This window comes from Paralichthys olivaceus, chromosome 13 (assembly GCF_024713975.1).
Source record: "Paralichthys olivaceus isolate ysfri-2021 chromosome 13, ASM2471397v2, whole genome shotgun sequence".
In the NCBI taxonomy this organism is placed as follows: Eukaryota; Metazoa; Chordata; class Actinopteri; order Pleuronectiformes; family Paralichthyidae; genus Paralichthys; species Paralichthys olivaceus.
Window position 1 is genome coordinate 19,780,462 of NC_091105.1, and position 13,301 is coordinate 19,793,762.

The 13,301-nt window shown below is 39.7% G+C and overlaps 1 protein-coding gene across 4 annotated transcripts in view; it reads right to left on the minus strand.

The window, feature by feature from the left end:
- Positions 1 to 13,301, minus strand: part of ulk4 (unc-51 like kinase 4) — a 78,012-nt gene that overhangs the window by 19,721 nt on the left and 44,990 nt on the right. For all 4 annotated transcript variants that reach the window (XM_069538009.1, XM_020091452.2, XM_020091451.2 and 1 more), the window contains 3 exons: positions 11,855 to 11,947; positions 6,435 to 6,483; positions 3,746 to 3,851 (listed from right to left, as the gene is read on the minus strand). In XM_069538009.1, the coding sequence (XP_069394110.1) occupies positions 3,746 to 3,851; positions 6,435 to 6,483; positions 11,855 to 11,947 (248 nt within the window). The remainder of the gene's footprint in view (positions 1 to 3,745; positions 3,852 to 6,434; positions 6,484 to 11,854; positions 11,948 to 13,301) is intronic.

Genomic DNA, 13,301 nt, shown 5'->3' on the forward strand with positions numbered 1-13,301 from the left:
AGATATTCTGTGGGGTTTAAGTTTGGGCTTTGACTGTGCTACTCAAGGCCAGTCAGAGACTTGTCCTGAAATCACTACAGCATTGTCAAATCTTTATGTTCTTGGATCATTGTTGGGCGGAAAAGTGAACCATTGCCTCACTCTCAGGTCGTAGGCACCCTCTGTAGTTCCTTGCACTCACCCTTCCCTAAATTTTGACAACGCTTCTTGCAAGCCCCCCCCATACAACAACCATGCTGGCCGATGTGTTTGGAGTTCTGCACAAGAGGTCAAGTTTTTGTTTAATCGGACCAGATAACCTTCACCTTCAAGCTCTCCAGAGTCCACTCCAAATTTACAGCAAATTGTTAGGCAAACATGTTTTAAACGCAGGTAAATGCAAAAAAACCGATTGACTCCATTTGCATTCCCAGTGGAGTGGTTTGTCTTTGTTTGTTTTTTTCCAGTGCATCACGTATGACATCACACACGTGCCAAAAAGGAGTTTCTCACTTCACAGTCTTCCCAAATTAGTACGCTCACTAGGGTGTCACATTTTAATCACTGCCAACTGGAGCCGGAGCTGAAAAAAACAAAAAATCCTTTACTGCACAGTCATATGACCCACTGCAGATAGAAGCCAGAAGTGCAGTGTTTTTCGACCAGTGGAAAATGGGCTTAAAGCTTCAGTGTGTAAGATTTAGGTGATCTATTGGCACACATTTAATAGAAAATAATGTTGTGATGATGTTTTCACTAGTGTGTGATCATCTAAATTCTATGAATTGTTGTTTTCTTTACCCTAGAATGGGCCCTTTATATTAGAATAATTAGGTTCAGGATTGGGACCAAAGTCAAAGTGGTTCCAAACTCTTTCCATCTCAGAATCATTGAAGACAATGGAAACCAATTAAAGTTTCAGAAATATTTTTTTTTTTTTTGAATTACCTGGTCTTCAGGTGAATCAAGCTGCATGTGACAAAACTCATGGACATCCAGGGTGCATCTGAACAAAGCTTGCAGTGCCACATAAACAGTCTGAATACATTTGTGAATGGGACATTTCAGCTTTTGGTTTTTAAGACATTTGGAAAAGAAATCGAACAATAAAAAACATTATCAATATATAATTAAATCTATGACATGCACAAAATGAGGTCTGAATACTTTCTGAAGCCAGTGAACAGTATGTTAATAATTAATGGTGAAAGTGACTCTATAGAAACCATGAATGTACATATTTGATATATTAAGACTGGGTTTTCATATTGGGATGTTGGTCTTCCTAAAAAAATAATGTTAAAAATCTATCTTATACCTTTATATGTTTTCAGTGTATCCAAGGACTTCAATGCAAACTGCACCAATGCCATTGAATCAATGAACTGAATAAACTGAAGACACAAAGTAGAACATTTAATGCAATGTTATTGATTGATTGGTTGTTAAACTCTGGATTCAGTAACCTACTGGATGCTTGCTATTATAAAAAAACATTATTATGGAAGATCGTATAAATGATGCCAGAGGGCATTGTTATTGATTGGACACATATGGACATGGTGTGAAAGAATCATTATAGAACTTTTAAACACCTTTGGGGAAATAACCTGAGCCCAATTTCAAATGGCAATTTATGAATGGAAACGGTGGCACAGAAGCAATTACCTAAAAAACTCCTCTGAGCTTCTAATACAGAAGGTCAGGAGAAATAATAAAGATTGGTGATGGATCAAACCCGATGAGGAACCTCAAAGACCTTCAAGGATTGTGCAGGCACACAGAGCCCCTGAAGACTTTAATTAATTAAAGGACATACATGCTTTAATTAACTGACACCCTGTCAGCACCAGACCGAACTGAGGGCTTGCTTGAGATGCAAACAGAGTTTGGCTGTTCTACATGCTCTAGGTGTGCTCGTGTTCTTATTAAATCATGCAGGCTGCTTGTCAAAGTACCAACAAAATGATTCTCAAACTTGCTCTTGGGAGAGGCAAGGCTTCATATGATTATATAATCAGATAATAACCAAGACATCTCACACATCAGTCTGTTCGAAGAAAAATCCAAAATAAACTTTGTTAAGGGGGTGTCTCTTAATCCCTAATTAAGTTACTCTTCCTCTCCCTCTATCAAAACTGTCACAAACTTCATCCTCCAGGTTTCTCCTCTATCATCTCATCCCACCTCCCTGTCGTCTCACCCGAATGCCCATATTTTTTCTTTAAAGTTCATCCTTCCTCCGTGTTGCCCTTTTTACCTCCCGTTTTGCTTTCCTTCTTGTCTGTCATGCCATTCTCTTCTCTTCTTTTCTCTTTCTTTCTTTGTTCTGTTCTTCCTCCCTATCTCTGTGTCTCTCCCTTTACTCCCTCTATATTCATTCCCCAGGGGGTATTATCTCAGTCAGAGGCAAATCTACCCAATTATAAACGTCATCTCCTCCCTATGTGTCTCTCTCTCACACACATATACTGGGTGCTCCTGCATCCACCGTCCCCCACACCCACCCAACACACACACCTACCCAACACACACACACAGAAGCATACGCACATATACGTATATTAACACAAGCACTGTGTGCATCTTCACTGTCTATTTCATTGCCTTCCAACACACACTCACAAATACTTGCTCACACACCACCCTTCCCTTCCTCTTTCTGTCACACCTTAAAAAGCCAATTATACATGCTTCCTCCCTTCTCCTCTTCTCTCCCTCCTTTCTGCCATCACCACACCGATCTAGAGTGAACCACAACAAAAAGAGTGTAGAGAGGGGAGAAGAAGATAGAAGAGGAGCCCAAAATAGAGGCTAAGGGAGAGGTAAAAACGAGAATGGAGGGAAGCCAGGGGAGGGGAGGAAAAGGGAGCGAGATGTGAGCTGATTAGAAAAATGGATAGATGAGGAAAGGGATGGAAAAAACGATGAGAACAAGTTAATATGGCAAAGGGTAACAGAGGAGGAGCGGAGAGAAGAGGAGATGAGCAGAGAGGAGAGAAAGAGAGCGTGAGCAAGAGAGAGAGAGATAGTGTTAATTGCCTGGCCAGTATTAGTGCTGGGTTGACAGTTTCGTGTTGAGAGGAGAGGTGATTGGACGATAATGATGCTGACTACTGAACTGCTGTACTGCTGACCCAATGGAAATGGAGGGAGAGGAGGGGTTTATGGTGTTTTTTGGGTGGTGACGGGAAAGAGGTGCAGAGAAAAAGATAGACGAAATGAGAAACTAAATTATGAGAGAGAGCGAGACAGAGGCAGAAAGAGAGAGACAGAGGCAGAGAGGAGGGTTTGTATTTTTATTCTTGTGAACATTTTTAAATTAGAAATTAGTTTTTTTAGATTTATTCTGTAATGCTAGATTTCAGCTGCTTATTATTCCTTCCTTCTAATTTTAGTCAAAATCCCAAGTCTGTCTTTGTTCCTCAAATGGACCTAAAATGATCCTGAAAACTTCTGAAAAATGTCCTCGCTCAAGACATACATCATACCCCCCCCTCCACTGGATCCATTCGAATCATGCAGAATAGACAAGAAATTCTAATTTTATTGAGTTTCACCATCTCTGCCACACACACACACACACACACACACACACACACAGTTGTTGACCTAGATTAAACTAGATAACAACAAGTAAAATTACCTTACTAATGTAAGAGAGAGCACTAAACATGAGAAGTCCAATTAAAGTACTGTATGTTTTTAAAAGTTGGGAAAAGAAGCATCTTTTCTATCTCAATAGAAACTTTAAGACATACTGTACCTTGCTGGTGGAGTGGCTCCAGGTCTAAGACTAAATCTTCAGTGAGGTTACATAGCAAGGCAACTGCATTTTGGACCATCCCACTGTTAACATTACTTCTATTGGCCTGAAATGAGAGAGAAAGTTGCAGTATATCTTCCAACATCATGTGTTCCATATGTTATGTAACTGTATAAACACTTATAACATCTACTGTTGAACAACAAAGGAAATGGGACCTGAGATTGTAAATGTAAATAATTGGAATAAGACTATGAGAAGATAAGAAAGTGGACAGGGTGTCACACTGCAATAAGCAGTGCTTTAAATGTCTGTATGCAGATTTATAAAAACACAAAGACACCATTATTAATAACCACCATCTGGTTTCAAATCTGTTTTTTAATGCATACATCTCTCTTAGTAAAAACATATGTATGCTGCCTAACCCAAAATTAGAAGCTTTAGTTCCAAATGATCAACTTCCATGTTATAAACCAGTCCATTATTGCTGCAACTGCAACATACAACTGCTGAACAGATTTCCAGTCAGTGTAACGATGGGACATGGGCTAAGAAAGACACCCATTACATTTTGCCATGGATGTGGACAGAGGGATGGATCAAGAATTTGATGTGGCTTTTTTTTTTTTTACATTTTCACTAATGTCCCAGAGAATAATATATCAATCTTGATGCATTTTAAGGAACTGATATCTAAGGGTGTGTACAATTTTGTGCGGCTTGATTCAATTTTAAAGGAACTGTTGGGCCTTGGTGGAGGCCTGTGCTCCATCAAGTGCTATTAGTTGGAGCCTCTAATTATAGAGTGGATTGCTAAAGCACGGCTTTTGAGTAAAGGTCATTTTAAAAAGGTCTGTAAGGCCTTTAGCTAAGTGTTTTTTCCACAACATGTACCCAGAGTCTTGTTTTTTCCTACAAGCATTATTAGACACACGTCTGCGAAACTGTGGGCAGGACAAATAAGGTCAAATTTTACTAATGTGCATTGGGTCACACAGCACAGACGTCAACAGCAAGAGAAAAGAAACTGTCTGGTATATACACTGTAGTGATTTATTCATAATGACATATTTGATCTACTGTGAACTGTAAGTATATGCTAATTAACCTATCAGAGGATGGCGGAGTTGTGACCTTTGATAATAAAGAGGGAGCCATACTGTTGTCTCCACTTTCCACCTACTTCTATTTCTTTGCACTCTCACACACTCCTACTCATTTGCTTTTCCTTCATTTACTCTCTTTACCTCTCCTCTTTCTCCTTCTCAAAAATATACTCGCCTTCCTAATTCTCTTCTCCTTCTCTCTCCTGCCCTCATTTCACTATTTGATCCTCTCCGGGATGCACCAGCTCTGCCTGCAGGGTCTGTGCGCATCAGTGTGATCTGTGTACGGTATGATAAGTCTGACTGGTACTCATCATGCACTGTAGCCTGAGGCTGAAAGACAACGACATCAATCCACACCTAGCACGACTTGCCTGTCAGTACCAACAAATGACAAAGCTCATTTATTGTGATCTTTATGGGCTAATAAGCCATGAAAAGACTTTGTGCACATCACTGAAAGCATAACACCGGCAAAGATCAACAAAGCATGAAAAAGAAAAATGATGTTTAACATGGTGACTCAATGTCCTGCCCCTTGACTCAGAGCATTACAGCTTGGTAGCCTTAAGGTGTGTACTTACAATAAGGTTTAAGTAAGGCAAGATTTGCAAAAGTATTTGACTGTAACCCAGTGTGAATAGTCTGCCTACTCGGGGTGCAGCAACCAACCAATTAAGAAGCTTGGTCTAACTGGCTTCCTGAGGCCGTTTAATGTCTGAAGCAGGACTACTTCATCATCTCGACAAATACAATTAGGTGAGTTTCTCCATGACAAGTGTGATCACCAGTGACGGGGCAATCAATCCAGATCAGAGTGTTTCAGGCAGCATAAATCAATCCCCATGTTAGCAATACAGACGGCACTAATGGATCCTGACATGACTGCTTTGGACAGGAGTAAACAATCAGGAGAAAAGTTAATCAGGCTGTTGGATAACAGTGTTTAACATTCTGCATCAGCTAGTCAGGGCTGGACGGGCAGCCATGCAGAACACTGATTATTAAGTGAGTGTAAGCATATTTCTGTGTGTGTGTGTGTGTGTGTGTGCGTGTGTGTGTGAAGCACAAGATGTTTGTTGCAGCACAAGCATTTTGCTTTTCTGAAAATAGATTGTGTTGTGTTTGTCGGTTGTTGAATTAGATTGTGCGTGTATGCAAAGAGGGTCAGGTGAAATAAATTGTCTGCTGGAAACGTTGTTATGCTTCACTGATAACAGACAAGTGCTGAGGTGTTTTTGTATGTATGTGCTGTGTGTGTGCACTCTGAAGAGTGAGGTCCACATTTCCACTCTATCAACCCTTCTACCTCTCTATTGCTGACCTGCCAGTCAATTACACAAGCCCTCTAATAGGTCAACACCACTCTGATTAATTTACATAAATGCATCTACTGTTAGATGGAGTTAGTGAGAGGTAAGAGAAGGAAGGAGCTGCAATAAAACAAAGCAGACATGACAGAATGATGCAGATTGTGATAACTGGGTTTGGTTTGCTGAGTGACTGAATGACCGAGTGATTTACTGATTGTTTGAATGGAGACTAATTGATTAACTGATTTACTGAGATTGGTTTCTTACCATAATGAGCTGAAAAACTGTTGGTAGAACCCTACTGCGTTTGATCAACCTGAAAGGGAGAGAGGAATTAATTTAATTTAGCAGCAATTCACTGCACTGCTCAAATACACACTTGCACATGCACACACACTGGAAGGTTTCATCTTCATTATGGTTGTAGTTCCGCTACAATGACTCCTGTCTGGTACCAGTGGGAGAGTAGAGACGAAAAGTGGAGACATGATGAGAGCAGATGAAGTGAGACGAGGTGAGGACGGAGAGAGGCAAGGACACGGGTAGAGGAGATGAGATTTAAGGGGAAGATCAGGTAAGAGAAGATTACATTCGGTGATGAGGAGAAAGGAGGTGGAGTGGTAGAGGAGAGGATTTGGACATAGAACAGAGGGCGGAGAGAGGAGGTGGGAAACAAATGGGTGCAAGAGGGGAGTAGAGAGAGAAAAGTAAACCCAAACTAAAAAACTACAAATAAAAGCAGAGAGAGAGAGGGGAGGGGGATAGAACAGAGAGGAAGAGAAAGAGATGTGAATGTCAACAGTGTATTAGGAATGACAGTCTGTTCCCTTTCTGATTGAGGTTCACAACCAACTGCTGTGTGCTTGTCCACACATATTCACACGCAGCTACACACTGTGTGTATTGGAAAGAAGAAGGCGTTCAGGCTGTAGTGGGAACAAAGCTGCCTAAAGTCAGACAGGTGTTAATATACTGACGGCAACAAAGCCTGACCACTGATTTAAACATCTGTCCTCACTCTAACTATGATTTATAGTTTGACCAACAGGCGACAGACCATTCATGGAGGCCACCTGATTCGACAGCGTCTTACAGTTTTCATCACAAGGCTGCTCTTTTGGGATTGTAAGAAATGGGACCTATCAGAACCATGGTGCATATTGACTGAGAAACCTTTGTCATTTAACATAAGTTCTTGTAGAAATGCAAAAGACAAATACTTAATGGCCCTGCAGAGGTGCTAACAATTTTCCTTAAATTTTGACATTCCTTTTTGACAGCTTAAATTATTATTTTTCTTCAACAAGTCTGGGTATTAGGGCCACATTCTCAGATTTCAAGAATAAAGTCATATAAGAGTGAAGTCATAAATTGAAGGCTGTGTCATATTAAAATGAGTAATGTGGAGCATCTTTGAAGTTACACTCACAAGTTTCACACATACCATACAACTTCCCATAATACACAGCATCACATTATCGTAAGTATCACAACGGAAATTTTGTTTTGAGAAACTGTGCCTTTTCTGAATAAGGAACCACACAGACTAAGAAAATTGCCTATTTTGTGGTAGAGGAAATGATTGATAGTGGTCGACTGTATATCGTTGGTTTCATCTGCATGATTTTCAAAGAGGTTTGCTTTCAGAATGAGACTGGTCTAAGATTTTGGATAAAATGTGAAACTCCAGTGAACATTGTTTCTCGTAGCTGCTTATTCCTAGAAAAATGTTGTCTTATCTCTTGTACAATTATGAATTTATTCTGTTAATATTCAATTTCTTCACCATTGAGACTTTTGGAAAATATAACCAACCGTCATATTTTCGTTTCTGTGCATATATATATATATATATATATATCCTTGTTGAATCAAATTATGTTTGCTTCAGTCATGCAAGCTACCTTTTACACTATTTTTAAACTAAACATGTGCTGACATATTCCCCATACGAATACACCAACCTCTCAGCTCACAGTCAGCACCTGAAACAGAAACTGATTTATTGGACAAGAGAGCAGGCTGCTTCAGTCCTCTCAGGGATCATGTACCTCACTTTAACTTCAAAGTTGTAATAATAATTTGGTAAAACTAGAAGACAGCATTGTTCGATTGTTAGACTGGGACATTTTCTGAACACTCTGACAAGTCTATTACCTTGAACATGTCTTGTTCAGCTGTTTTCAGACATGACCTAAATTCCGAAGAATTGGGTCCAGATTTTATCTGCAGTTTACCACAATGCAGCAGAAAGGTTTCTGCACAGACGAGTTCATAACAGTAACAAATCCTCCCTCTATCTGACCATGCTCAATGAGATAATTTGACCTAGAATACCATCAGTCATGGAGGTTTTTCATTTAATGGCTTAATGTTCGAGTCCGCGATATCTAACATTAGCACCACTGAAGTAAAAGCATTCAAATCTACAGGAACTATGTTACTTTTCAGCTGAATAGTGACTTAATCCATGTGTTCTGCACTGAGATGACCCACTGTTTATAGGCACAGGTAGACAGGGCTCAGGTATTTCAGTGGGAACTAGTTTTTACTTGACAAGATGAATGAATCCAGAGATTAAGGATGTACTTTATATTTTGCTCAGTACTCTAGGTCTTTTATGAAGGCATATGTGTGTGTGTGTGTGTGTGTGTGTGTGTGTGTGTGTCTGTGTTCGTGAGTGTGTGTGCGTACGTGTTTACAAATATGATGGATGAACTCCCATTAGGAGGGTGACAGGCTGAGACATGAGAGGACAGGCCAGGCCAGCGTGACATGATAAAGTAGACCATCGTCCACCTACCAGCCATACATCAATAGACAGTGTGCACAACACCAGACACTGAACAGACCCGAACACAACACACACTGCCAATAACAGAACACACACAGATTAGACGACCCTCACTGCATTAGTCATACATCACCAGCTCTATAATGGAGAATATAATAGTATAAAACTAGATTAACCCAATGCTCTGCTGTAGTCAGATATTGCTGCTGTCAATTAAACAGTAAGAGATCCAAAACTGAATCCTGATGGTTTTCAAAGGGCAGCATGGACCTTAATAATATTAATATTTCAAGTGCAAACATTATAAACACCAAGTGTAGTAAAAAAAAGCATAGTCTAATTATTCATTAAATGACAAATCTCTCATTTTAATATCATCTAAAGAATATTTTCCTTATGCATTAATTCATGCTAGAGAGCAGCACAGAAAAACAGACTCCTATGCAATAACATGTGAAAATGATCACCTTGGTGTCTACTGATTCCTCTTTTCTCTGGTATAGAGAGAGTAGGACTGTAGCAATTTCATGATGTAATGGCTTTGCAAGGCTGAGTCTATGCCAAGCTATTAACTAATGATGAAAAAAAAAGACACACAAGCAAGAATTATGAAGGTTTAAGATACAGTAGATATTCTTCTAAAAAACACAATATCAGAGCAAGGTAAACCATGAGAAAATAAAAACCATATACTAAGTTTAAATCAAAATGTGTGAAAAGGCCACATCCACATACAATTGGCAGATAGATAAAGTATAAGGACATTAAAGCATACATGGCCACGCATGCGCACACACACGAGGTTCTTTGGCTAAAGGTCAGAGTAAATGTAGTTGTTTGAAGGTGTGTCTGGGCTGTGATAATGTAGAGAGACAGCAGGCTGCCTTTCCAACGTTAATGTCCCCAATTTACCATCTAATTACCGCACGGCTGGCTTCATAGCCACACTTATCTAACCAAGACCCAGGCAATTTAATTTCTGATTGTATAACCGCAGTGATGGAGGGAGAGTTGTGGAGAGAGGGCACAGGGAAAGACAGAAATGTGGACTAATGTTAATAAATTAGAGATGCGGGAGAAAGGGAACGAGGGAGGGAGCAAAAAAAAGTAAAATATTGTTAATAATGTCAGAGGAAAAAAACAGAGATGTAGAGAGAAGAGTGCTGACACCAATTTGAAAAGTTCACATCACTCTACTTGTGTCAAGGAAGGAGGGGATGAGGAGAGAGGGAGGAAGAGAAGGACAAAGATGAGAAGAGGTAATATAACTGATAAGAGAAGTAGGAGCCTACTCTCCAATGTGGGTGAACTTTGAACTCTGGGAGGGACGGATGGAGATGGACAGAGAGTATGGCATTAGTGATAAGAGGTTTATTAAGTTATAATGGTTGAAGTAGATAAAATGAGTGGATGGAAGAGGAGAGACAAACAAATGGTTAACAGTCACAGTTACTGTAAACCAAAAAAAATACAGATGTACCATTTACAAAACAGTGTTGTCAATGCAATATTGTTTTAAATGATGCAAATAGATAAGTCTGGCTAGTTTGAGTCTGGATTTTCTTGACAGTACAAGTATTACAAAGTTGGGGAGAAAGATCACAATTCAAATTGTGAATTGAGTTCATTAAAAAGATCATGATATGACTCAAAGGAAGATTGCCCACTCTTACTTCCATTCATCTTCCTCAATCTCACTTCACATATCTTTCGTACTTCCTCCATCTATCCTTCCATCAACCCCTCCAACCATCGCTTGCCTTTCCCACTTTCTCTCTCTCTCTCTCTCTCTTCCCCTTTATTTTCACCCCCACTTTGTGTCTGTCAACAGCTGAAAAGAGAAGACAGGTGACCAGAGAATCAAGGTTTACTGATAGCTGCTGTCAGAACCCATCGATCAAACCCATCGATCACGCACACATACATCTGTGCACGCACGCACGAGGAGTCAATCTCATGGTCAGAATAGGGATCAGCAGATTCTCTGTAACACATTACCTCTTTATTTTGGTGTCAGACGGCTGCTTCCTTATTTGAATTATTTCCACATTATGCAGCAGTGAATCTTAACAGCAGCAATAATTTTGCCTTGGTGCTGTATATTCCAAGCATGTGCATTACACCTTTTGAACAAAGCTCTTCAGGAGTAGCTTGTGTGCCAAGATATATATCTTCACAATATGTCAGGTCTTTACACATCTTAGCTGATACAGCAGCTTATACCTGCCACTAAACTGATTACTAAAGTAGAAAACATTGGCTTTTTCACTGTAGATCACTGGCATTGGTGTTGCTGTGCTGATGTTGCTATTAGCTGTGAATGTGTATCAGTCAATAAATAATGATTATTTGTGCACATCTGTATGTACTGTAGTGAGTAAATAAATCACTACCAATGGTAGGTTTGTGTGTTTTGTGTGTACATGTATGCAGGTGTGAGTGCATGGTTTTGAATTAGAAACAGCTATTAGTGATTCACAGTGCTGAACCGGGAGTGACTGGCCTTGGCATGAACACATCACATATTGAGAGCCTAAAATGTGCCTGTGTGTACTCGTGTGTACTTGTGTGTTTATTTGCACGAACTGCAAAATGCTCCAATACCACCAAAGCTTGGTTTTGAACAGAGAACAATAATAATGGAATATCTCCATGCAAACCTATTGTCCACATCAACTTTCAGCTACTTTTAGAAGGAATATTGGCTTTTAAGAGGATCTATAGAGAAGGTTTGCATATCGGTCTGTGCTGCTGTACAATGGACAACATTAATAGATGTGTGATATAATAGTACAGTATAATTAGAATAGTACAGTCACATTTTTCTCCCACAATGCTTTCTCTGTATATGATTGGTTGTGTGTGACTTATGAAGCACCTTTGTGTACAGTACCTGCAGATCTGCCTGCTGTATTCCGTCACTGATACCAGCAGTTTGAGTGCGTAGAGTGGGACAGGCTCTGCAGCTTGAAGAAGAGATTCATACCTAAACACAAACATTCATGAGTACAACATTTGGCTTTCATAGTGTTAATTATTAATACACTGTTCTGATCATTAGTAACAGAGTGCAAACTGGAACAGATCTGGAGAGAGAGAGCGGAGAAGAGGGGGAGGGGGAAACCAGATTCATAATAGGAGGAAGAGAGAAAAGGGAAATGTGGGAAGAAGAGCAGAGGCGAGAATTTGAGAGGTAAGGGGAGAGGACAAGGAGGAGATATGAGGAAGAAAAATGGGGGTGGAAATAAAAGTGAACAAGAAGAGATGCATAAGAGAAAATTGATAGAAATGAGGACATTTGAGCAGGGTAGATAGAGAGGGAGAGTAAAACACTAATGGCAGAATAATAATGGTAATATATGAAAAGTCTGTATAGATCCATATAGAAGACGTCAAGTATTGTGAGAAAAAAATACCACAAATGTCAATGTCTATTTTTGTTACTGCATGACTGTCTCTGCTCTCTACAGTATTGTATGATCTCTGAGTGTCAACGCTCATAAAGACAGATGCTTGTTTTCGGCAAGTCCTTGGATGTGACGATTACCACAGAAGCAGAACAAAAACAAGTTTGTATGTTCTATTTTTAAGGAGGACAGAGGCACGATTTTGAATAATGTTGTTTAACACCATGAGTATCTTGTCATATGTACAATCAGCTTGACTGTATCGTCACCTCTGTAGGAAACCCCAAGATCGTGAGCACTTATTAACGATAGAATCATCACAATTATTATTACAGTACAGTTACTAATTCATAAAAATGTTTCTGGGTACGTTTTATATATTATTACTGAGTGGAAAAAGTTGCAAGGAGCAGTGAGAGAACGAAGGAGGTCACTTTTCAGCACTAATAATGGCACGACATTCATCAACTCTGGTTCTTAATGAGTTCACAGCTAATTACCACCACCTACTGACATAGCATGACATGAGATGAACAACCTGAGCAACAAATCATGTTCTCAGAGTCCATTTGGCAAACTCCTTGCGGGCTGTCACATGCTTTTTACTTCAAGTGGCTTCAGTCTAGCTGCTCTACAATTAAGGCCTGATTGATGGAGCTTGGCTGAGTTGGTCATCAATATTTTCATCTCTGCAAAGGACTTCTGAGGCTCTGCTGGAGTGACCACTGGGTTCTTGAATATCTTGCAGAGTCCTGCTGGTTCCAACTTCTGCCATTTCAAAATCATTGAGTTCACTTTGCTTTGAGAAACACCAAACTCTTTAGAAATACTTTTATGCCCTTGTCCTGATCAAAGCCTTGACACAATTTGATCACAGCCGAGTGAATTGTGAGACTTTAGATAAACAGATGGTTGCCTTTCTAAACAATGTCC